The sequence below is a fragment of the Amphiprion ocellaris genome, chromosome 7, assembly GCF_022539595.1.
Source record: "Amphiprion ocellaris isolate individual 3 ecotype Okinawa chromosome 7, ASM2253959v1, whole genome shotgun sequence".
Taxonomy (NCBI): domain Eukaryota; kingdom Metazoa; phylum Chordata; class Actinopteri; family Pomacentridae; genus Amphiprion; species Amphiprion ocellaris.
The window spans coordinates 34,956,835-34,981,526 of NC_072772.1; the positions used below are offsets into that span (position 1 = coordinate 34,956,835).

The 24,692-nt window shown below is 38.2% G+C and overlaps 2 protein-coding genes across 2 annotated transcripts; both read left to right on the top strand.

Annotated features, from left to right (window-relative positions):
- The first annotated feature begins 288 nt into the window (after positions 1-288).
- On the top strand, positions 289-3,760 carry lipt2 (lipoyl(octanoyl) transferase 2). Its single transcript, XM_023296332.3, has 4 exons — positions 289-434; positions 1,603-1,934; positions 2,007-2,133; positions 2,702-3,760. Exons 2-4 carry the CDS (start codon positions 1,626-1,628, stop codon positions 2,947-2,949), a joined length of 684 nt encoding a protein of 227 aa, XP_023152100.2. The 5' UTR covers positions 289-434; positions 1,603-1,625; the 3' UTR covers positions 2,950-3,760.
- Positions 3,761-3,942: 182 nt separating this feature from the next.
- On the top strand, positions 3,943-21,513 carry pgm2l1 (phosphoglucomutase 2-like 1). Its single transcript, XM_023296333.3, has 14 exons — positions 3,943-4,297; positions 7,735-7,902; positions 8,008-8,114; positions 9,069-9,153; positions 10,463-10,546; positions 10,631-10,827; positions 12,278-12,467; positions 12,556-12,653; positions 13,631-13,811; positions 13,945-14,038; positions 14,146-14,275; positions 15,723-15,912; positions 18,253-18,386; positions 18,492-21,513. Exons 1-14 carry the CDS (start codon positions 4,187-4,189, stop codon positions 18,592-18,594), a joined length of 1,872 nt encoding a protein of 623 aa, XP_023152101.1. The 5' UTR covers positions 3,943-4,186; the 3' UTR covers positions 18,595-21,513.
- Positions 21,514-24,692: the final 3,179 nt, after the last annotated feature.

Below are 24,692 nucleotides of genomic sequence, written 5' to 3' on the forward strand. Positions count from 1 at the left end.
CTGTGGAGGGTCACTTCTTGTAAAGAAATGAAAATTCTGAGATAAATAATATTAACTTAAAACAGTCAAAATTATAAAAGAAAAAGCCTGATAACATAAAAATGGTAAAATTCTGAAGAAAAATATTAAAACTGTAAAATAAGACCAAATGTATGTATTTAAAATTCTAGCTGACAGTCACTGTGTTTCTCTGCTGGTTAAACAAATAAACAAAAACATACTTTAACACCAGCATTTTAGATTTTCAGTGAGATTAAATCTGATTAAACTACCAGAGACGAACTGACCAGTTAATAAGTATTTCCAGAGAACACATTTTATTGTGAAAGGGTTTCGCGCAAACTGCGACCTCTCCGACCGTAGAAGAAGAGCAGAACAACAAACATGGCGGCGGCCGCGGACAGCAGCAGGTTGAAGAGTCCATGAAGCTGAAGGTAAAAATTCAACATTTCTGATATTAAATCCGTTAAAACTGAAGCTGCGGCAGGTTTTATTACTATTATTACTATTTATATTATTATTGATTCAGAAGTTTGACGCAGTTTGTGCTGATTTTTGTCCGTGAGGTCAAACAGACTTTAAGATTTTATTCTTTATTAAATAAAGCAGCAGAACTCGGAGTTAACAGATTATCTTAAAAATATCACTGATTACTGTGAAACTGAAGGAAACTAGAAACAGCTAGCATTTATATACAGTTTAGAAATTAAACTAAGAACATAAAAATTGTCAGGGTTTAGAGAAAAAGCATCGCGGCGAAAAAAAAGTGAAACCGAGGGCATAAAAATGTCAAAATTATTTAGACATTTTAAAGTCATTGTAAAAGTAAAAATCTGAGCTAATATGTTTCAAATTGTGAGAGTAAAACAAGTAAAAAATTAGAGATTAGAAATCCCCAAATTTGTTCTATTACAACTGAGTTTAAAAAAAGAAACAAAAGTTAAAAAAATAATAATAAATGGAGAAAAAAAGCAAAATTTATAAATTAAATATCACATTTTTTTTTATTTAAAAAAGAAAAAATTTAAAAAATCAAATCTAAAATGTTAAAACTGTTGGATGATGAAAATGAAATTCAGCTTAAAAATATTTAAACTGTTAATTAAAGATGAATTATGATGTCAAAAAAGAGTTAAAAAGTTCAAATTGTTACGTCAAAACTCAAAATGTGAAAATATTAGTTTAAATTATGGTTGAAGAGTTATTCTGAGCAAAATGATTATTATTATTAAGAAGTTTAAAAAAGATCTAAAGTTTAGAGATAAGAAATACAAAATTCTGCTGTAAAATGTTGAAAATACAAAAAATATATATATATTAAAGGTGTGATTTTAAAAATAAAAAAATAAAAAACCTATTTCTCTGTTATAAATCTGACAGTGGGTTCTGGTTCTGATGGTGTTTTCTGATGGTTCTGATGGTTATAACTTTGTGTTCTGATTCTGATGGTTCTAACTTTGTGTTCTGGTTCTGACAGAGTGTTCTGGTTCTGATGGTTCTAACTTTGTGTTCTGGTTCTGACAGAGTGTTCTGGTTCTGATGGTTCTAACTTTGTGTTCTGATGGTTCTGATGGTTATAACTTTGTGCTCTGGTTCTGACAGAGTGTTCTGGTTCTCTGGTTCTGATGGCGGGCTGCAGGCCAGTGGTAGAGGTGGTCCATCTGGGTCTCCAGTCCTACCAGGAGGCTCTGCGGCTCCAGCAGGTTTTCGTGAACCGGCACCGGTCCGGTCCGGCTCACGCCCTGCTGCTGTGTCAGCACCCGCCGGTCTACACCACCGGGATCCGGAACAAACCGTACCCAGAACCGCTGCTGGACCGGCTCCGGCTGCTGGGGGCCGACGTGCACCGGACCAACCGGGGAGGACTCATCACCTTCCACGGACCGGGTCAGCTGGTCTGCTACCCGGTTCTGAACCTGGGCGGCTTCAAGAAGGTGAGACTGATGCGGGTCAGAGAGTTGTGAAGGAACCGGGTCAGTTTTAACCTGTTCTTGTTCTGGTCTCAGAGCGTCCGCTGGTACGTCGGTCAGCTGGAGGAAACCGTCATCGATCTCTGCAGGAGGTTCGGAATCGAAGCCTCAACGTCTCCTCACACCGGAGTCTGGGTCGGAGACAACAAGATCTGTGCCATCGGTACGACAACGTTCACCGTTTGATACATCAGTCTGACGGTCCTGGTCCTGAGGTCTTCTATGCTCATTTCATTTTCCTTTTTGGTTATTTTTAGTCTCTTTCTGGTAGTTTTTTTGTGTCTTTTTGGTTGTTTTGTCTATTTTGGGGTCACTTTGCCTTTCTTCAAGTCTCTTCGTGGTTATTTGAGATGTTTTAGATGTTTTTTGTGTCTCTGTTAGTTATTCTGTGTCTCTGTGGTTGTTTTGTGTGTCTTTGTGATTGTTTTGTGTCTTTTTGTGGGTGGTTTGGGTCTCTGTGGTTATTTTGTGTTTGTGGTAGTTTTGTGTCTCTTTGTGGTTGTTAAAATGTATTTGTGGTGATTTTGTGTCTGTTTTTGGTTATTTGTGTACATTTGTGGTCGTTGTTGAATTACTTTGTTGCCTTTGATTATTTTGCATCTGTTTGTGGTCATTTTGTCTACTTTTGGTCGTTTTGTGTCGTATTGTTTCTTAATTGTGCTTTCATACACACTCTGCCTCTTTAAAAACATTCAAACTACCCTGAAACCTGAACATGTTTGTGTTTCCAGGGATCCACTGCGGTCGCTACGTCACGTCTCACGGCTTAGCTCTGAACTGTAACACCGACCTGTCCTGGTTCCAACACATCGTTCCGTGCGGCATCGAAGGAAAAGGCGTGACGTCGCTGAGCGCCGAGCTGCAGAGAAACGTCACCGTGGAGGAAACCGTCCCTCACCTGCTGGACGCCTTCACACACCTGTTCCACTGTGAGCTGACCGCAGCTCCGGAGAGCCTCCAGGACGCTGCAGAGACTTGAAACGATTAAACACCATCGATTCACACGGAGGCTTCAGATTCGTGGTTTATTGGACCTTTGAATCCATATTTGGGTTTAATTAATGGTTAATTTGAGGTTTTAATTTAAGTTTTCTTCACATATTAACAGTTAAAACAAGCCGAGGTCACTGAGGGCATCTGGTCTTTGTATGAAAATGCCTAAATGATATTCATTGAAGAATGACTGGATTTTTAACGTTTTATCAATCTTTGTGTGACGAGTTGTTAGAAGATATTACCACATTTAAGCGTCTATAAATAAAACCAGTGTGTCGGAGAGAAACAAGCTTTTCTGGAAATTTCAGACAAAAACTATCTATCGACCTCTACTTGTAAACAATTTAGAGATTAAAAACTAAATTCTGTTCTAAAATATACAAAAACAAGATAAAAAATATGCAAAGTATGCTCTAAAACAATATTCAAGTTCTGAGGTAAAAACTAAATTTGAAGATTTAAAAAAATCCAAATTATAAATATGGGGAAAATGTTCCGATATATGAGATAAAGTAATTCAAATTATGTCCTCTGGTTTCTATGCACAGGATGCTGTCGTTAAGAAAAGAAAATGTTTTTAAAAACAGAATAAATCTCTGAATTTTCATCTTTGCAGCAGGCTTTGAACTACTCCTGTGTGACATGCCGTTTCATTTTAAAAATTAAACAAATCTCGGTTTACAATCAAGATATTTCATCAAAATCACTTTATTCTATGTGTTTCTCTTGAAAATGTGCCAAAAATAGTGTTCACTCTAACTAGACTGTAGGAAAAATAAAAAAATTAACTGTGAGGAGCCATGATGCTTTTGTTTTATTGATCCAGGAGGTTTGATGGTCACTTCACGTGGCCATCATTTTGGTTATTTTTCATCTTTTTCGGGTAATTTTTTGTCATTTTTCTTTGGTAAAGTTTCAAATAAATCTGTATGAAAGGATTTTATTTTCTACACGGACCGGAAGTTGTGCATGCTGCCTTCACGGACCTTGACGCGGTGTGAACTTTCAGGTTTCTGTTCCCTCAAACTTCCCTCGAGCGTTCAGGAGGAATATTACCGGCTAACGGGCAGTTAACGGGCTGCTGTCGGCCTCCGGTGGTCACTCGGTGTAAGCTCTCTGAGGCCGCGCTGCGTGGAGCGAAAGGCGGACATCCAGGCGGAGTTTACCCGCAGCGGCAGCCGTGCGATGGCCCTGCTGCTGCCGGCCTGAGGTCCGTCAGCATGGAGGACAACGACCGGGTCAACGGGGACCTGAACGCCAACATGAGGTGCCAGAGCACCGGCGACCCACAGCTGGACAAGGCGGTGCACCAGTGGCTAACCTGGGACCGAGTGAGTGTCCGTTAGTGGGGCAAACTTCAGCCCGGTCTGTGCGAGTTAAACGGAGGAACGTCGCCCCAGACTCCCTTTGGAAATAAACCATTTTAACGTGACGCTAAATCTGGACGATAAATTAATAAGAAATACGTTTCAGATGAAGATTTTATGGATAAATGTTGTTTTGTGAACAAATCGGCGCAAAAGCAGCGTTTTAACTCATTAAACATGAACTTGATGAGCCGCTTTACGAGGCCGGCTGGGAGAGAACCGCAGCTCTGGAGCTCAGGCCAACATCTGATATCTTAAAAAGTAAAATAATTACATTTAAACTCTTTACGCCGAATGAAACACAACATCCACCCAGTTTAGCCAATGTGCATACTTATGCATTTTAACTTGACAATTTCTGTCAAATACGCGGTTAAACCTTAAATCGGCGGATTTTGAATGGGAGTTCTGAGTGAGGGAGCCGGTCAGTGCTGAGTGGCACATGCCGGGGTCAGTGAGGTTGCATCGGCCGCAGTGCGGAGCTGCTGGCTGGCTGCTGTCTGGATCGTGATGGAGATTAGCTCTGGGGGTTATCAGGCGATTACAGGGCAGCGTGACTCAGCAGTTTTCCGCATAAAAGTCCCGTGATGCCGCCTGCAGCTTTATTCATGCATCAGATGATTAGTAGCTGTCAGTAAAAAAGGTGTGAAAACATCTGGAAGATGCTCAGATCATCACAGAACATGCTGGTCATGAAGGCATCTGTTAATCTGGAAACATTTCTCTGGTTTGTTTGCACAGTATCTAAAATGAGGTGTTTCTATGTTGTTTATTGAGCAGATTATTTAATAGCATGAAGATGACGAAGATATTCAGACTTTAGCCTGTAAATCTTTTCTTTTTGCACATATTCTTACTTACAGTGAACCAAAAGGCTCCATATTAGGTCCTCTGCTTGTTTGTTTATTATATTTACATACTTATTTACTATTTCTACCTGCTTATTTATTATTTGTATATGATAAAGGTAAATATCAGTTTCTATGCAGATGACACCCTCATTATTAGCTTGAACTGTTAAGCTCAGTGTTTGTAGATAAACAAAATAATAAAATAAATTAAGTTAATAGTATTATTTTTTAAAATTCAGATATTTAGCTGTGGTCCTAGATGAGAAAAAGGCAAATAAACAAGAAATAAATGCTAAAAAACGAGGACAAGTTTCCGTGTTGTTCGTTTAACAGCAGAACCAGAGCATGAAAATGACAAAAAAATATTCAGAAGAGATTTTATTTACATTGAGTTTGTGTCTTTTATCAATTTCCCTCCATAGATCAATCATATTTGCTTTATTATTTTGAAAATACTAGGGCTGGCCCAAACAGCAATTTCTGGGCTCCAGATATTTGGCCCCGATTAGTGACGAATATCTGAATATTTTGATCTCAAAAAAAACACCACCATCACGACCGAATATTCGGGTCCAGCCTTAGAAAATATGGATATTTAGCTGTAGTCTCGGGTATAAACACATGAAATAAATGCTAAAAAATGAGTTGTTTCTATTTTGCTTATCGAGCAGATTATTAAACTTCAGAAACAGAGCATTAAGATGATGATGATATTCAGATTTTAGCCTGTAAATCTATTTTTTTTGACACTTATTCTTACTTACAGTGAACCACAAGGCTCTGTATTAGGTGCTCTACTTGTTTATTTATGATTTTTACAGTTGAAGACAAAATTATTAGCCCCTCTATGATTTTTTTTTTTTTTTTTAATTCCCAAGTGCTGTTAAACAGATCCAGGAATTTTTAACACAGCTTTTCCAAACATCCTAGTTTTATTTTGGATGCTTCCATTATTTTACTTTGCACGCAGAAACAAGATTATTTAACAAAAAAGAAAAACTACCAGGGTCAACATGATTAGCCCCCTTGAAAACTGACCTGTTTATTGAACCAAAACACTAAAAACTGTTGTGCAATCATGTGCTTTAACTTTGTAATGCTCACAGCTTGTAATCAATCAATCAATCACTCAATCAATCACTCAATCAATCACTCAATCAATCACTCAATCAATCAATCAATCAATCAATCAATCAATCAATCAATCAATCAATCAATCAATCAAGTCAAAATTGAGGGTTGTCCTTCACTTTACACACAGTAGAAAAACTTCATGAAGGATTTGAGCTGTCACTGGAGAAAGCATCACAAAAAGAGAAAAAGAATCATTAATGCTTACAAATCAGGAAAAGGATCTACAAAGTTATCATAGTGTTTCCAGGTGTCAAGAAGTGGAGTGAAAAGTCTCATCAAGAAATTCAAACAGATTCACACAGTACAGAACAATAAATTAGATTTAAATGTTTTTACAGTTTTTAAAAGGATCAATAAAACTCATTCTGAGGACCTTAAACCTGAAACAAACCCTGATTCTAACCTGATTAAATGTCCTCTTCAGGTGTTTTTGTTTAACATTTTTCAAATATTTCTACTGAGGTTGTTTGGAAATTTTCAAAAAGATTTCACACATTTTCTTTTTTTTTAGGACTTTTCTCAGACAGTTTGATGAAATTATTTTTGCTTTTTTGGGCATTTTATTAACATTGTTTGGATTTTTTATTAAAAATCTTTAGATATTTTATTAAGATGGGTTTACTTTTTTTATATTTACAGTTTTCGGACATTTAATTAACATTTTGAGACATTTTATTAGTAGTTTTCTGACAATTTATTATTGTATAAGATCAGTTAGAATTTATGAAAATGTTTAAATTGATTCGGCAAGATTGTTCTAAACTTTGCATTAACATTTTATTCTATTCTTCTGAATTTTTCCCAAATATTTTATGAATTATGTTTTTATTTGATAAAAATTTCTATTAAATGTACACATTTTTAGAATTTTCTGTTAGCATTTTCCACATTTTTTCCTCATATTTTTTTTAAGATTATATAGATTTTTTAAAAATATTTTATTAACAGCTGTTGGACATTTCCTAAAGATCGATTTGATTTTTAATAAACATTTCTCAAGATTTTAGGACTTTTAAAAAGCATTTAATAAAAATAGTTTTGAATTTTTCATTCTCATTTTTAGACATTTTATTAAGATTGGTTGGAATTCCTTCTCCAAAAAAATCTAGTGATTCGGCAGGATTGTTCTAAACTTTGGATCAACATTTTATTAAAGTCTTTGACTTTTTCCAAACATTTTATGAATATTGTTTTAATAAATTATTAAACAAACATGTTTATTAACATTTTTTCCACCCATAAAGTGACAAAAAATGAGGAATAATTTAAACTTTTTGTTTAGTTTTTACTTGACAGAAAACTGAGAACTGTCGAGTTGTAGAATAAAATATTTCCAGACTTAAATCAGGATTTCTTACCTTCAGGTTGTTTCAGGTGTGAGCTAACCTGTGGCTGATTTTCTCTCCTTGGGTCCAGAACCGCTGGACTCGGGCTCAGCTGGACTCTCTGATTGCTGCAGGTCACCTGGATGAGCTCAGGTCCAGACTCTGCAGCAGGATGAGCTTCGGTACCGCCGGACTCAGAGCGCCGATGGGAGCCGGATTCAACCGGATCAATGACCTCACCGTCATCCAGTCCACACAGGTGAGTTCACACCAGTCAGGTCTAGTTACATCACCTGTAACGTCCAGAATAGTTACCTCACCTGTGCAGGTAAACTGATGTCCTACCTGTTCTGTCTGTCTGCAGGGTTTATATTCTCACCTGTGCAGGTATTTTCCAGACTTGAGCAGCAGAGGTCTGGTTGTTGGTTTCGACACCAGAGGACAGGAGGAGAGCGGCTGCAGCAGTGAGCGGTAAATAAAACTCAAATACCGTTAACTAACACCTGTCAGACAGTTTATAAAAGACCGATGCAGCTGGAAATTTAAATTGATTTAAAAAAAAAAAAGATTTCATTTTATTAAAGGTATTCCTAACTTTTTAATTTTTTTTAACATTCCTTGCAAATTTTTGCATATTTTTTGGTCATCTTTCCCACATTTTATTAATTTTGATTTTTTAAAATACATTTTTGATTCTTTATTAACATTTTTCACGCATAATAATTTCAACATAATTGAAAATATTTCCTAAAGATCTTGATCTTTTATGATCATTATTTAGATACGTAAATTTCAGACATTTTAATAGCATTATTTTGAATTGATCGTTAACATTTTATTAGCATTGTTTTTAATAATTAATGCTATTCAAACATTTAGTGAACATTGTTTTTGATTTTTTTGTGAACATTTTATTAGTATTATTTTGAAATCATTAACATAAATATGAACATTTCAGACATTTTGATTTTTATATTTTTTTAAGAAGAAAAAAAAAGAAATTTTACTAAAATTATTAAAATTTAAGTTTTGGGGATTTTACAAACATTTTATTTATTTAGACAGATAATTTTTCAGTTCAAAGTCAAAGAATGTGGATTAATTGAGGCTTTCTGTAGTTTTTTATAGAAACTTGGAAGTACACTAACGTCACTGAATAATTTCTCGCTTACCTAATTCATCATTTACTATTTTTTTTAATTAAAAATTCAAATATAGCAAAGAGATACTTCACTATGTCAACTTCATATCAAACTTTAGGATGGTTATTTACAGCTAAACACTGGATATTTTCCAGGAAATGATCAGAATAAAACAGCTGTTATATAAATAATAAAGTGTTTCTGTAAAAATGTCCTTGGAAGGATCCGGTTTAACTGTGAATGTCGTCTCCTCCTAATAGAAAGTTTTTTGTTTCTGTTTCAGTTTGGCGAAGCTAACGGCGGCTGTGATGCTCAGCAGAGAAGTTTCCGTTCATCTTTTCTCCTCGTTCGTCCCGACGCCGTACGTGGTGAGGAAACGACTCTCAGCTGTTTTTATTAAACTGTTCATCTGACTCACTGATGTATTACTTTTACATTTAATGGACTTGAACTAGTTACCTGTTAATAATTTAGATGATAGTTGTATTTATTTTATACCTATCTGATTGTTTTTGCCATGTTTGTAACTGTGCTGTTCCCTATTTATTGTTTATTCCACACTCTTCTGTTTTAAACTTCAATGAGAATTTCTCATGTAAACATTTAAGCTTGTATATATTTTTCCTGAAAGATCAAAATGTTTTATTGAGATTCAGAATTTAAAAAAAAAAATATTCAGAAATCTTATAAACATATTTCAGAAATGTCATATATATATTATTTAAAATTTTCAACCATTTTATCATGATTGCTTTAATTCTTTTCCTTAATACATTTCACATTTTTGGACATTTTATTAAGACTGTTTTGGTATTTTAATCAACATTTTATCAATATTTTTGGACATTTTTTAAACAGCGTAGTTGGGTTTTCTTCGGGCATTTTATTGACTAAGCAGAATTTATATTTTTATGGCCACTTTTTTGTTTACAGCAGCCTAAAAACTTCAAATTTTGCATATTTATGGCTTAATGGCTGCTAAGAACTCTGAAGCTGCATTTATCTGGTACAAACCTTAGTTTGTGTTAACCCTCCTGCACCAAAAAATATTGTTTCCTTGTCTGTAAAAAATCCAAAAATTCTGCAAAAAAATCCCCAAATTTCTGAAAATTTGCAAAACCTTCAGGAGGAAAATTCCAATAATTCCTTAAAAGTTTCCCTCAAAAGTTTAATTTTTTTTTAAATTCCCCAAATTTGGCAAGAAAATTCTTGTAAATATTTTTTAAAAATGAGTAAAAATCTTCGAAAAAATCCCCAAAATATTTGAAGTGATTCCATATATATCAGTAAAGCTTCTAATATTTTCTTTAAGAACATTCACAATAAAAATCAACCAAAATCCAGCAAAATTTTTGGATTTTGGTTGATTTTTTTTGTGAATGTTCTTAAGAAACATTTTTAACATTTCTTTTTTCCACCAAAAATTGTTCAAAGATTTCCCACAAATGTTGAAAATGTGGACATCAGGAGATTCGCTGTGAAAATATATATTTTTTCCACATTTTCAAACTTTAAAACAGGTCAATTTTGACTCGCAGGACGACACGAGGGTTAATGAGCAGCCTGTTTAACAAACTGCAGATGTCTGCGTCCACACAGCAGGGGGCGCTGCTGCACTGAGAGGTTCATCAGTGTCCGGTCATACAGAGCATGCACTGGTTATTTTCCTGTTTCCAGCCTTACGCTGTGAAGAAACTGGGAGCAGCAGCCGGAGTGATGATCACTGCTTCACATAATCCTAAAGAAGACAACGGATACAAGGTTAGTCTGAATCAATGCAGAACTTAAAATGCTGAGTTTCCTGTTAATAACCAGAACACAGCCGAACCGCTCCTCCCTCTGCAGGTGTACTGGTCTAATGGCGCTCAGATCGCCTCGCCTCATGACAAGGAGATCCTTCGCAGCATTGAGGAGGAGCTGGAGCCCTGGAGCGCCTCCTGCTGGGACGAGGATCTGGTGGACCACAGCTCCCTGAGGACCGACCCCCTGACCCAGATCAACAGCTGCTACATGGACGAACTCGCCTCCCTCTGCTTCCACAGGTATTCACAGATACTCTCCCTGCTCCCTCTAACCTGATTACCTTGGAAGTCAAGGTTCCATCTAGAGCTGAACCTGGACAAGACCAAGTCCCCTCAGGAAGAAGTTGCCTCTACTGACGGCAGCTCAGGACAGCGAGGAACATGGCAGCAGTAGGTTCTGTAGATTCAACCTGGACAACGTCAGAGGGAGGAGGTCTTTTCTCTTTCAGGTGCTCATCCGGGTGTTTTTTATCCAAGTTCTCAACAACTGGAACTTGCTCCTGGCTGGAGTTCATGCAAATATGACCAGACATCTACTTCTGAAGCTTGTCCAGGGACATCTGGAGATAGTCCTGTTACCTCTGCAATAGTTCATGGAAATTCTAGACAAGTTCCTCTGCTTATTAAGGTTGTCCCTTTACCCCTGGAGCCAGTTCCTTTACCTCTGAGTCTAATCTGGCATCTGTAGTTGGTCTAGGGACCTATGAAACTAGTCCCTCTACCCCTGGTGCCAGTTGCTTTACCTCTGAATCTAGACACCCGCCTCCAAGGCTGGTCAAACAACATCTGCAACCAGTTCCCTACCTCTGGATGTAGTCCTGCTACCAGTAGATCTGGTCCAGGGACCGCTGGAGCCAGTTTCTCTATCTTTGTATCTAGTTCCCCTACAGCTGGAGCTGGTCCGGGGACCTATGAAGATGGTCCCGTTACCTCTGTAGCTTGATCCTGGACTTTAGGAGCAAGTTCCTCTACCTATGAAGCTGATCAGGAGACCTCTACAGCTGGTCCCACTACATTTGGAGCTGGTCCAGGGACCTATGAATCTACTCCCTTTAACACTGCTGCTAGTTCCTGGATCTATGAAGCCAGCTACTCTAACTTTAAATCTATAGATCTAACTTTGGATTTGTCCCAGTGACCTGTGCAGTCAGTTCCTCCATTTGTGAATCTAGTTAACAAACCCCCGAAAGCCCAGGGTCAACTACAGCCAGAGAAGTTCCTCTACCCCTGAAATTCGACCCTACCTCTGGAAATGGTCCAAGAACCCATGGAGCTAGTCCCTACACCACTGCAACTGTTCCTATATCTTTGGATCCAGTTCCTCTACCTCTAAATATAGTTCCTGCACCTACAGGGCCCATTCAGGGGCATCTGCAGCCAGTTCCTATAACTGGGAATCTAGTACCCTACCTCTGAAGCTGGTCTAGGGACAAATGGAGCTAGTCCCTTTTCCTCTGGAGTTAGTTCCTCTACTTCTGCAATGGGTTCCTGAACTACTGGAGCTAGTCTACCTAGTCTAGTCTATGTTTTAGAGCAGATCCAGGGCTGTCAAGGGTTTGTCCCTTTACTCTTGGAACTGCTGCTGCCTGCCATGTCTTCGATGTTGTCTTCTGAATGTCATCATTGTACGTAACTGAACTGAAGAACCTCATAAATAATTGAACATTGATGATATCTGATGTGTCTCCAGGGAACTGAACAGCAGTTGTCCGCTGAAGTTTGTCCACTCGTCCTTCCATGGCGTCGGACACGTCTTCATCCAGCAGGCCTTCCAGGTATTCGGCTTCGCTCCTCCCATCCCTGTTCCCGAGCAGAAAGACCCTGACCCCAACTTCTCCTCCGTACGCTGCCCAAACCCAGAGGAGGGAGAGTCCGTCCTGGTAGGACAGATGCTGAATTTACTTCAGAAACTAAGTATTTAATTTTCTCTCTAAATAATCACAGGTATTTCGTTCTCCTACCTTCTAGAAGCTTTCTCTTCTTCTGGCAGAGAAGGAGAATGCTCGGATCGTTCTGGCAACGGATCCTGATGCCGACCGTCTGGCCGTGGCAGAGAATTCTGACGGGTACCGGCTGTTTGCTCAAAGGCACTTCAGAGTAGATACAGCTAAAAAGTAAACTACAACACTACAGGTGTGGTTTACCTGTAGACGCACTGAAGATGTCATTTACTGGTGATGTAGTTCACCTGTATTTACTTGTGATTCAGGCAGATCTAATGGTGTTGATGAGGCAGTTTACTTGTATCTGTTTCTGCTGCAGGTGTAGTTTACCTGTAACTACCTGTATTATAGGCGTTTTTATGTGCCTACTTTTGATTGAACCTGAATCTTTCTCTGTTAAATATGTAGTTTACCTATTTCAAATATGTCACAGGTGTATCTACCTGTGCTGCAGGTGTAGTTTACCTGTATTTACTTGTGTTAAAGGCGTAGTTTACCTGTATCTACTTGTGTTAAAGGTGTTGTTCACCTGTATCTACTTGTGCTAAAGGTGTAGTTTACCTGTATTTACTTGTGTTTAAGGTGTTGTTTACCTGTATTTACTTGTGTTTAAGGTGTAGTTTAATTAATTAATTAATAGTTTACCTGCATTTACTTTTGTTTAAGGTGTTGTTTACCTGTATTTACTTGTGTTTAAGGTGTAGTTTACCTGTATTTATTTGTGTCACAGGTCTATCTACCCACAGCTGCAGGTGTAGTTTACCTGGATGTGTACTGCAAGTATAGTTTTCTTGTATCTACCTGCATTCCAGGTGTAGTTTACCCTCATCTACCTGTGTAGCAGACCTATTTACCTGTTTCTGTGTTGTAGGTGTAGTTTACCTGTATCTATTCCACTTCTGTCTACAGTACATGTGCACTGCAGATGTAGTTTACCCTCATCTACCTGTATGGAAGATGTATTTACCTGTTTCTGACTGTGCTGTAGGTCTGGTGTACCTGTATTTACCTTTACTGCAGGAGTTTTTACCTGTATTCCAGGTGTAGCTAACATGTACCCGTGTTGCAGGTGTATTTACCTGTGTCTACCTGTGTTGCAGGTGTGGTTGGAAGGTGTTCACAGGAAACGAGCTGGCAGCACTGCTAGGTTGGTGGATGTTCTTTAACTGGAAGGAGAGTCATCCCGATCCGGCAGACACTCAAAACGTTCACATGTTGGCGACCACCGTCTCCTCCAAGATCCTTCAGGCCTTCGCTCGTATCGAGGGCTTCCACTTCGAGGTGCGACAGTCACATCTAGGAACAACACCTGCAGATATTAGCGAACAAGACGACTAACCTGACTACATTTTCTGTAGTTTTCTGTCAAAGTGTAAGTGGTGACGATGGTCTGTTATCTATTTCTGTCCAACAGGAAACCCTTCCTGGGTTTAAATGGATCGGGAACAAAATCCACGAACTCTCCAAAACAGGACAGAGAGTCATATTTGCATTTGAGGAGTCAATTGGTAACAAAGTTCATGATTTTGCTGCTCAGATTTAGTGCAAACATGTAAGACACCCTTAACCACTTCAGCCGAGCTAAGTCAACCTCTCTTTGTGCTTTTTTTTCCAGGTTTCCTTTGTGGCAGCATGGTTCCAGAGAAAGACGGCGTGAGCTCAGCGGTGGTCGTGGCTGAAATGGCTGCTTACCTCCACAACAAGAACCTGATGCTGAACCAACAGCTGGACAACATCTACCAGACGTAAGTTTATTTTACTGCTCCACGTCTTCAAAGGTCCTGATGGGTGACGCCTTTAAAGTCATGTTTACAATATTCATCAGACAGGAGCTCAAAAATAAAATTATTCAGATATAAGTTTACATAAACAGAGGAGTCGGCTCACTTTACTGTGTAGTGGAACTAATTAATTCCAGTTTAGATGGAAAAAACTGCATTTTGACCATCCTTGTACAGGGGATCCTCGGTTTACGACGTACGCCGTTTCATCGTTACGTCGGAACTGGCTATTTGGAACTAGTTGGCGAGCGGAGCGGATGAATACGTCATCACATGGCACAATAAGATGGCTTTGTTTACATTCTCCGGCTATACGCCACCTTGGATTGTACTACATTTGCTAACTTTCTGCCCTTCATTATGGCTCACAAGCGTTAGTGAGACTCTTCTGATGGAGTTTAGACTTAGGGTGAAAATCGTCTTTCGTCGGGTCGTAGTAACAGAACTCCGATATAAGGCGAGGACACCCTGTACACTAAAATGACCCACACTGACAAAGTGAAAACGTTATTAGAAATTTTTGCAAATGTATTACAATCCAAATTCATCTGTCACAAAATATCAATGTTATTAAATCTATAACTCAAGAATGTTAAGTGTTCTCCGTGTTTTCTGTACCTCAGTAAACTGTTTTGAAAACAAGTGATTGTGAATGATTTTGTGAAATTATAGTTATATCTTCAGCTACATTTAATTTTGATTTATTATATGAAATCTTGTGTGTCCTGTTGAGCTTAATCAAAATTAAGACATTGAATTGAATTAAAATCAAAGAGTATTGTTTTGGAAGTTTACAAGGCTTCTACCAGCAGAGGGCAGCAAACACTAAGAGTTTTGATATCTGTCACCGACTTCACACAGTTATTGTTTTAGTATATTAGATTTGAACAACAGTTTCTGTTTAATTCTAGTTCTTGAAAAATAGATATTCCAACATAAGAATCAAATGTTGTGTTTCCTCATTTGGAAAAAGGCCTCAGATGGAATTTATCTGTAATTTAATAAACAATACAACTAAAGACAATCAACTCAACTTTATTAACACTAGTCAGTCTTTCTACTGGAAACATTCTGGAAACTAAAGCATAAAAGTAAAACTGAACTTAAAATTCCATCTTTGTGTGTCTCTAATAAATTCTTCATCAGGACTTTATTATTATTAAAATAATTATTAACATAATTTACAAAGTGAAATATTTTGTCATTTCGGAGGTTTAGGAAGTGGGTTTTTGAGATTTTACTTATTTTATATCGGTGGTTTGACATAAATTAGTTTACTGGAGTTAATCCATGTCATTTCAGAGTCTGTTTATTTATTTTGGTCCCAAAACTAAGTTCAGTAAAAATATTCTTGGCAGAATTTTGAGAGTGTCTCTATTTTCACCCTCTGTTTTTAACTTCCTGTCTCCAGGTACGGCTACCACGTCTCTAAAACCTCCTACGTCATCTGTAACGACCCTCCAACCATCCAGAAAATCTTCAGTCGCATCAGAAACTTTGACGGCGACGGTTCCTACCCGAAGACGTGCGGCGGCATCCAGATCGTCCACGTTAGAGACGTTACTACGGGATACGACAGCAGCCGACCCGACCTCAGATCTGTAGGAGCAGAAAATGGCATCAGCGAACCAAACACACATTTACTCTACACTGATTCAACAACAGAGAAAATTCTAACATCATCAAACTGTAAATGTGAAAAAGTGAATTCTGTTTAAGCGCAATGAAGACAAAAGTCTGAATCAGATCAATGTTGGCTGAAACCTTCAGTGTTGTTGGTAGGTCTCCTGTTCCAAACTCTCACAGAACTCTCCTTTGGACTGGTTTTATAATGGTTTAGAGTTGCTATCGGCTTGTTTAAGGACAGGTTTTAGAGATAATTCTGGACATTGTTTCCAACTGGTCTTAGGATAGTTTTGGTTTCAATATGGCCTATGTTTTTGGACATGTTTTAGAGGTCGTTCTGGAGATTTTAGACAGGTTTTTAGGCTGGTTTTGCACTGGTTCTGGACTTGGTTTTAGGCACGTTGTGGGATAGTTTGAGATTAGTTCTGGACTTCCAAAGTTAGACATGTTTCAGAATGTTTTTAGACTGGTTTCAGAGTTCGTTTTGGACCAGTTTTAGACCTGTTTCGTGCTGGTTTTGGACTGACTTGGACTTGGTTTGGTATGATTTAGGATTGTCTTTGAACGTAGTATTTGGACATGTTTTGGGGTGGCTTTGGACTGTGTTTTAGTCCAGTTTTTTACTTGTCACATGCTGGTTTGGACTGGTTTTGAATCTGGTTTAAACTGGATTTGCAAATTGCTTCGGGATGATTATATGTTCTGGACGCTGTATGTTGACATGTTTTAGGTTGGTTTTGGACTAGTTTTTATGTGGTTTTAAGCAGTTTAAGGCAAAGTTTGCTTTAGACCGTTGTGGGCTTTTAGACTGGTTTTGGTCTGGAACTGGACTAGGTTTTAGGCATGTTTTAGGATAGTTTGAGATTAGTTCTGGATCTCCAAAGTTAGATGTGTTTTGGATTGTTTTCAGACTGGTTTCAGAGTTTGTTTTGGACCTTCTATTTATAGTTTGTTTCAGACTGGTTTTAGACCTATTATAGGCTGGTTCTTAACTTTAGGACTGGTTTTGGACCAGTTTTAGACATCTTTCGTTCTGGTTTTGGACTGTCTTGGACTTGATTTTGGTTTGCTTTTGAATGTAGTATTTGGACATGTTATGGACTGGTTTGGGTCTGGTTTGGACTGGATTTGCAACTTGCTTAAGGATGATTTTCGATGGGTTCTGGACATTGTATGTTGATGTTTCAGGTTGGTTTTGGACTTGGTTATTTTACTTGGTTTTCAGCAGTTTGAAGCAAAGTTTTCTTTAAGCTGTGCTGGGCTTTGTTTTAGACTGGTTTTGGTCTGGTTTTGGACTAGGTTTTAGGCTGGTTTTAGCATAGTTTTGGTTTGGATCCGGACTATATTTTTGGATATATTCTAGAGATAGTTCTGGAGATTTTAGACTGGTTTTTAGGCTGGTTTTGCACTGATTCTGTGCTTGGTTTTAGGCATGTTTTAGGATAGTTTGAGATTAGTTCTAGACCTCAGAAGTTAGACTTGTTTTGGAATGTTTTAAACTAGTTTCATAGTTTGTTTTGGACAAGTTTTAGGCTGGTTTTGGACCTATTATAGGCTCATTCTGGTTTTGGATCAGTTTTAGAATTGTTTCATGCTGATTTTGGACTGTCTTGGACTTGGTTTTGGATCATTTTGGATAGTCTTTTAATGTAGTATTTGGACATGTTTTAGGGTGGGTTCTGGGGTGGCTCTAGACTGTGTTTTAGACCAGTTTTTTACTTGGTTTTTGGTTTTAAGGCTGGTTTTGCACTGATTCTGGACTTGGTTTGAGATCTATTATAGGCTGGCTCTTAACTTGGACTGGTTTTGGACCAGTTTTAGACATGCTTCATGCTGGTTTTAGACGTCATTGGACTTAATTTTGAATGGTATTGGATTGTTGTTTAATATAGTATTTGGACATGTTTTGGACTGTCTTGGACTTGGTTGTAGATCATTTTGGATTGTTTTTTAATATAGTAGTTGGGCATGTTTTGGGCTGGTTTTTGGGGCTGCTTTGGACTATTTTAGACCATTTTTTTACTTGTCACATGGTGGTTTAGACTGCAGGTTTAAACAAAGTTTGTATTAGACTGTTCTGGACTTTGTTTTAGACTGGTTTCCGTCTGGTTCTGGACTAGGTTTTCTATTGGTTTTTAAGCCATCTGGACTGTTTTTTGACTGGTTTCGGAGTGTGTTTTGGAGTTAGTTTTAGACAGGTATTAGGGCTGCTTCTGGACTAGTTTCTTCACTTGGTTTTAAGTTGGTTTTGGATTATTTTTCGGCTGGTATCTGTGGTTTGAGACCTTCTGAACCAGGTGTGTTTTCCCGTGCAGGTTCTTCCCGTGTCGAGGAGCAGTCAGATGATCACCTTCACTCTGCAGAACGGCGTCGTGGCGACACTGAGGACGAGCGGCACCGAACCAAAGATTAAATACTACACCGAGTTCTGCGCCGCGCCGGGGAAAAGGTCAGCTGACCCGCTTGTTTTATAAACATATTATAACCTCGTATGTATGTGACATCATGGCGTGTGGGCGTGGCCTCGCTGACATCATCTCCGTCTCTGCTGCAGTGAGGTCTGTCGGCTGGAGGAGGAGCTTCAGAAGGTCACGGCTGCTCTGTTGGACAAGTTCCTGGAACCCGAGAAGAACAACCTGATTCGCCGCCTCGTCTAAGCCCCGCCTCCTTGTACCTGCTTCCTGTCAGTGACATCACATCCTGTCGTGTCTGTAGACGAATTAGAGCAACTGTTTCACTCCGCGGAGTCAGACTGAAGAATTGGTCCATTTAAAGATAATCAGTAGATCAGTGGTTAGTTTCAGTCTGAGCTACCTGAATATTCGCCACCGTGCAGCAGAGCATGCTGGGAAAACTGTGACGTCCAACCAGAGAGTGAATCCTCAGTTTCAGGGAACGTTCAAGAAGAAATAAACTGAATGAATGGCTGAAATTACAAAGACTTTAGGTAAAGTAGTTTATATGGAAGTCCACCAACGACAAAAAAAAACAGGCATAAAACAAAGTGTTTCTGTACGGCAGCCTGTTGGTGCCAAGATAACACCCAAAAAAAAAGAAAGAAAAAAGCTTTTAATTTTCCTTTTAGAACTGCAAATCAAATTATTCTATTTCCTTTCTTTATCGTATGTTTTTTTAAAAAGAAACCACAAACAAATAGCAGCAACAGTCAGCTAATTATCGATTAGCTGGTTGACAGAAAAATTAATCTGCAACCGTTTTAATAATTTAATTATTTTTAAAGAATAACATGCAGGTTTGAGGTGGTTTCTTTTGTTGCAAACTGCTGTAAATTTAATCGACAGCACCTCAGATTTGATGTTGTGACGACTTTTTCTGATGCTAAGTTCCCAAATAATAACAAAACTAAGGATAACCGATATTAAAATTAATAATTAGTTGCAGCACTAAAGAAAGAAACAAAAGAAGTATCAGAAATAAGAAGAAATTATTCTGTTTCTACAGACTTTTACCACAAAATCGAAAACAAAACATCAAAACAGGTAGTGAAGAAAAACATTTTGCTGCAACGACGTCGATTGTTTTGCGACAACACAGTAAATAATTTGGTTTGAAGTTGCAGAAATAAACTAAAAAAGGATCTTATTAGAATCAGAGGCTGTGTCTCCAGACTAACGCTAAATAAAGGTTTAAAAAAAGAAATTCTGGACCGTGTTAAAGTGAACGTTGGCTCGTAAAAAGCTTTTTCAGTTCCTCAGGAATCCTCAGAAGCAAAAGAAGAAGTTGATTTAAAATATTCACGTTTTTTTCTTTCATTAAACACTAAAGAATTAAACAAGGGAAGACGCATCAGTGAAACGCGTTTTATCCGGTTTGAAATCACTAAAACGTTAAGCGTTCTGTTTTCACGTTAAACCGAGAATTAAGGGGATTGTCTGAACGGAGCTCTCTGATTGGATGATTCTTACAGCAGTGCACTCTGGGACTTGTAGTTCTCCTGAAGGTATTAATAGACTGGTTAAACAGTTTGTGTTGATCTTCTCAGGTTTGAATATTTTCTGGTTAAATACGTAAAAATGATCAAATTAGAGCTGAAAACACAAAATAAATAATGATAAATATTGGTTTCAAGTTTTTTTTTCCAAGCAAGAATCATGAATAATTTGTTTATCGCTTCTGATATGATGGTGAAGCGAATCTCTGTGGATTTTGGTCATTTTTTTGACCAAATATTTGATTAATTCGAACCAGAATAGATTAATTGGTAAACAAAAACAGCCCTGAGTTGCAGCTAGAAGTCGTATAATCTTGTCCTCACTTGCTGTTTCAATAATTGGAACAAAAATCTGCTTTTGCAGTTCTCAAATGTGAGTTTTCTTTTGTTCCATTAATCTAAATTTAACATTTTAGGTTTTTGAGTGCTGTTTGGACTAATTGAAAACACCTTCTGACGTTTATGGACCAGATAATCATTGAGAAATCTTTTTCAGAGATTTGCTTTAATGCAGAAATGCTAAATTTCTTTTTACAGCTTTTTATGCAACATGTTGAGTTTTTTTGGCCCTTTGCCATAGAAAAATGTTTTTTTGTGGACAAACAGTTGTCAAAATAAAAAACAACAGGTTAACTTTCAAGTTTACGAGTTAGTTGCTGCTATAAATCGCTTCTTTCAGGCCTCAGTTGTTTACAGATTTAACCGTCTGAACCACAAACCCGCTGGCGGGTTTGAAAGACAACTTATCTTTAAAAAAAAAAAAAAATCAGTAAAATTACACGATTTAACAAAGAGTTGTTATTTTTGATGGTCCCTGAACTATATATTTGAGACGTGTCATTTTGTTGGAGGAAATGGTCCAAATCTAAGCTTTAAAATGCAACATTTCATCAAGTTCTCGTTTAAAAATTAATCAAAAGTAGACCGTTTATTTAGATCAGATTCTATAAAATACAAATAATTCTGCAGTCCTCAGAGAAATGGTGAAGCTATCAGTGACTCAGCTGTGACCGACAGTCATGTGACAAAAATTCAGGGATGTTTCAACTGAACTGCAGGCTGTGTAGTTTTCATGAATATCTATCGTATGTAGAAGCACCAACACCGGTGGGCTAAATATTATAGATGAATGTTCTTCCTGTTGACTCTAGTTTTGTTTCAGTTTCTGTAAAATAGATATTCAAATAAATGCCTGATGTTTCCATGGAGGTGCAGGAAAATGTCCCAGACTTGCTGGGAGTCAATCAGATTCTGTCACTTTTGTCATTGCTGGACTTCCGTACATGGAGGAAAACATCCCTTTAACCAAACAGACCGTTTTCTTTCTTTGTGTTTTGATGTTCAGCCGAATGTTGCGTGAAAGTTATTTATTTTTCTACTCGGAGAGCTGAGAGAAGTTTGTGGAGGAGGAGCTGCTGTTTCTGGTGTCTCATGTTGTTGTTGTTAAAGACTCACCCGACTCCATGCGTTTCCTTGAAGAAGCAGGTTTTTTTGCCTTCGGTTTGGTTTTGTAAGCAGACGACATAGTGAGACCTCCATTTGTGAAGCTTCAGTGTTAAAAATACAAACTGCTGTTGATGTGGTTCTTCAAAGATCTGAAATAAAACAGAAGAAAACTTGAGAACATCTCATTCTGTTTCATTTTCAGCTGAATAAATCTACAAACATGAATAAACACAGCACCAGTTAAAAGGTTTGTTGGGTTAGGTTTGTTATTTTAATTGTTGTCACCTGGACAACACCATCCTTACAGTGAAATATGGTGGTGGCAGCATCATGCTGTGGGGATGTTTGTTAGCGGCAGGAACTTGGAGACTAGTCAGGATGGAGGGAAAGATGAATGCAGCATAGTGCAGAGAGATCTTTGATGGAAACCTGCTCCAGAGAGCTCTGGACCTCAGACTGCAAGGTTCACCTTCCAACAGGACAACGACCCGAAGCACAAAGCCAGGACGACAAAGGAGTGGCTTCAGGACGAGTCTCTGAATGTCCTGGAGTGGAACCAGTCAGAGGCCACACTTGAACCTGATGGAACATCTCTGGACAGACCTGAAAATATCCATGCACCGACGTTCTCCATCCAACCTCAGTGAGCTTCAGAGGATGTGAAAAATAGAATGGGAGGAACTCCCCAAATCCAGGTGAGCCAAGTTGATAGGGTTAGCCTCCAGTCTTCTTGGGTCAAACCAAGAAGACTGGAGGCTGAAATCACTGTCAAAGGTGCTTCAAAGAACTGAGTAATTTGCAAAATTGTCTAAAATATTTTTCCCTTTGTCATTATGGGATGTTGTGTGTAGAATATTGAGGGGAAAAAAAGAGTGAAATCAATTTTGGAATAAGGCTGGAATATAACAAAATGTGTAAAAACTAGGGCTGGGACATTAACGCGTTAATTGCTATTAATTAATTACCGCGAAATAACACGTTAAAATGATAACGTGATTAGTTGCACCCTCCTCAGTTCCCTCATTTCTGACACACCGGTAACTCTGATGAACACTCCAGCCCAGTAGGTGGCGGTAATGAACCTAAAGTCTGTTTGTAGCCATGAAGAAGAAGCACAGGAAGCACTGAGTGAAGTCAGGCTCTGGTGAACAGTGAAGGAAGATGAGATTGAGCTTGTTGGACAGAAGGTTTTCTTTTAAAAATCTTCCTGATGGCAGCTTGGATAAAAGCCTGGTTGTGTGTAAATTGTACAACAAAGAGTTTTCTGATCACTGCGTCACTTCAAGCCGACGGTATCACCTCAATGTAAAACATGTTGCTGTTAGCACCAGAGCTAACGTTAGCTACGAGTCATGCTAACGGTGTAGCCATCCCATAATAGACCACTTTTCTAGACAGTGCTTGAGTTTACAGAAAGTCTTAAAATGTTGAATAAAATCGCTATAATCGCACTTAGATTTGCAGTAATCTGTGAATGTAGCAGACAGATGAAAAATGCAGATAAATAGAAATGAAACATTTTTGTGGTTTAAGTTTTTACTCCATCGAGGCTCTGCCTCCTTGTAGGAGGAATAACCTAAACAACAAAAATGTCTCTTTTAATAACTTAATTATAAACTTTTTGTTTATAAAAAAATACGTAAATAAAAATTGATATTCCTCTAAAAAGAAACATCAAAATCACACCATTTATCAGACCCAGAAAAGATGAAAACAGAATGAATCTCTGGATTTTCAACTTTCTGAAGCTCCTTGAACTACTTATGCTGATTTTATGTGCCATACAGTGGAAAAAAACAACTAAATTCGGCCTTGAAGTCATCAAAATCACTTTTTCTATGTCCCATTTTCCTTTTTTAAAATAAAATTTAAATTATAAACACGTATATGTCTATTCATTGATTCAACTGTCAACCACAATTTTATTTGAATTGAAAAACTTCACTTATTGTGTCAAATATTGCTATTTGACAAAACTGCAATTAATTGCGATTAATTAATTACAAAGCCTGTAATTATTATTGTCTCATTTTTTAGTCTCTTAGTCTCTCCTATGTTGTTTGTTTTGCATTTTTTGTTGTTTTGAGTCTAGTTTTTGTCCTTTTCTCTCCAATTTTGTGTCTTTTTTGTCTCCCTTCTGTCATTTGTCTCATCTTTTGTCATTTTGTGTTGCTTTGGTTGTTTGGTGTCACTTGTGACTCATTTTTTCGTGTCTTTTTAGTTTCGCTTTTACTGTTTGTTAATTTAGTTTTATGTCGTTTTGTGATTAATTTTTGTAAATTTTCCTCTCATTTTGTCTTTTTTTGTCTTGCTTGTATCATGTCTCATTTTTTAGTCTCGCTTGTGTTGTTTGTCCATTTGTTTTGCTTTCTTTCATAGTTGTGTCTCGTTTTTGTTGTTTTGTCTCATTTTGGATCAAAAAAACAGATTTCTCCCTGCTGACGTCTGACGTTACGGTGAGCGTATTGCGTCACTTCCTGTTGTAGCGCTGTGTTGTGTTCTGTGACTGTTGTAGCTTATCCACTCCATCTAATTTGATATTCATTAAATCTGTGTGTAGCGGTAATATTTGAATCGTAACATACACTCGTTTTCTTCACGCACCCTCTCAGTACTTAATTCTAAGTTAATCTGTTATCTCTGTCCGCTAGCCTAGCACTTAGCAGTTAGCATGGCTTCTCCCTCTTCCTCTCCTTCTCTTTCCTGCTCAGTGTGTCACATGTTTAGTTACTCCTCTGCCTCCTTTAGTGATAATGATACCTGTAATAAATGCAGTCTGTTTGTAGCTTTGGAGGCGAGGCTCTCTGAATTGGAAGCGCGGCTCCGCACCATGGAAAACACCCCGCTAGCTGTTAGCCAGGCTCCCTTAGCCGGTGCGAACCGCAATAATATAGCTGCTAGTGTAGCTTCTGCTAGCCGTACCCTAGCAGCTCCCGAGCAGCCGGGAAGTCAGGGTAGCTGGGTGACAGTTCGTAGGAAACGTAGTCCTAAGCTCAAGCCCGCTGTCCCGGCACACCACAAACCGCTTCACGTTTCTAATCGTTTTTCCCCACTCAATGACACACCCGCTGAGAAACCAACTCTGATCATTGGCAGCTCCGTAGTCAGAAACGTGAAGCTAGCGACACCAGCGACCATAGTAAAATGCCTCCCAGGAGCCAGAGCGGGCGACATAGAAGCAAATTTGAAACTGCTGGCTAAAGATAATCGTAAATACAGTAAGATTGTTATTCATGTCGGCGGTAATGACACCCGGTTACGCCAATCGGAGGTCACCAAAGTTAGTGTGGCATTAGTGTGTAACTTTGCCAAAACCATGTCGGACTCCGTAGTTTTCTCTGGACCCCTGCCTGATCT